Source organism: Coenobita brevimanus, chromosome 8 (genome assembly GCF_032717465.1).
Source record: "Coenobita brevimanus isolate Jiangsu-jjx chromosome 8, ASM3271746v2, whole genome shotgun sequence".
Lineage (NCBI taxonomy): Eukaryota > Metazoa > Arthropoda > Malacostraca > Decapoda > Coenobitidae > Coenobita > Coenobita brevimanus.
The window spans coordinates 44,635,233-44,636,547 of NC_136961.1; the positions used below are offsets into that span (position 1 = coordinate 44,635,233).

Sequence of the window (1,315 nt, forward strand, 5' to 3'; positions counted from 1 at the left end):
GGAGGAGGAGGAGGAGAAAGTGCAAGGGAAAAAGGAGGGGGGAAGGAGTGCAACTGAGGTGAGAGAGAGAGAGAGAGAGAGAGAGAGAGAGAGAATATAACAATAGAATCCAATTCTACAGTATACCTTAAAGGGTCGTATTCTAGGTCGTTCTTGGGGCGTCGTAACACCTCTCCCTTAGCTATTTATCCTACACATTACACGCAAAATACTCCTTTACTTGTATCGTTCTAGTACCGCCCTTGTGTGTATCAGTGACGTACTGGACGTAACTGAGGTGTAATATGCGAAATAAATCAATACGAAACAAGTGTTAAGAAATTTCGAAGGCCACTGAAAAGACTATCCTAAATTTCGTGGTACTCTTTGGCCCAGGAAGCAAAATTATTAATATTATTATTATTATTATTATTATTATTATTATTATTATTATTATTGTTATTATTATTATTATTATTACTACTACTACTACGATATTAACATCATCATTATTAGCCATCACAAACACCTTTACCTGACACAACGTAATTAACCTGTCTCCCCCTCTCTCCCTACAGACGACAGAAGTGACCGCCAGGGACGCTGATACCCTGCCGCTGCTTACCTTGGCCACCCCTGCTCTGCTCTGTCCTCCCCTACCCTGCCCTGCCCTGCCCTGCCCTGCCCTTCCTTACCCTTCCTTCTAAGTCAACCTGTCCCCCCTTGCCCTACCCTGACCTACCCTGCCCTGCCCCGCCCCACCTTGCCTTACCCTGCCCTACCCTAGATTACCCTACCCTGCTCTACCCTACATTACCCTGCCCTGTCCCGCTCCTAGCCCTCCCCAGCACTGACCCAAAATCCCCTGTTAGTGTTCCTAGTGGGGGAGAATTGCTGGGGTTCGCTTGATGGGGTGTGAGGGGGAGCTTTTGCGGCCCCCCCACCCACCCACCCTCTGCGCCCCCCACCCCTACCTCCTCACCCCTCCTTCCTTCCCTCCACCCTTCTCCCCACCTCATCTCTACCCCTAGTTTAGTTTCTCCTTGAAGTGCTCTCCCTCCACAAAACTTCTCTCTCACTCTAAGTTTTCAAGTATCCTTCTACGTATCCCTGCTCTCTCTCTCTCTCTCTCTCTCTCTCTCCCTCTCTCTCTCTCTCTCTCTCCCCGCAGAAATTACAATACCTGTCCCCTCGTAACAGGCCCAGTGACACCTTTTCCCTTTCCCTATACCTACCTCTCCTAGTCCCCATGTTCGAGGTAATGTCCGGAGCACCTGGGGAGTCCACCCATGAGTCCAAGAACAACAATAACAACAACAACAACAACATCGTGGGC

General features: G+C 49.0%; 1 protein-coding gene across 1 annotated transcript in view; it reads left to right on the forward strand.

Moving 5' to 3' along the window:
- The first annotated feature begins 1,228 nt into the window (after positions 1 to 1,228).
- The window catches only part of LOC145407836 (uncharacterized), a 113,658-nt gene continuing 113,571 nt past the window's right edge, over positions 1,229 to 1,315 (forward strand). The window contains exon 1 of the mRNA XM_080278695.1: positions 1,229 to 1,315. This exon is cut by the window's right edge and continues 331 nt beyond it. Coding sequence (XP_080134821.1) covers positions 1,229 to 1,315 — 87 coding nt within the window.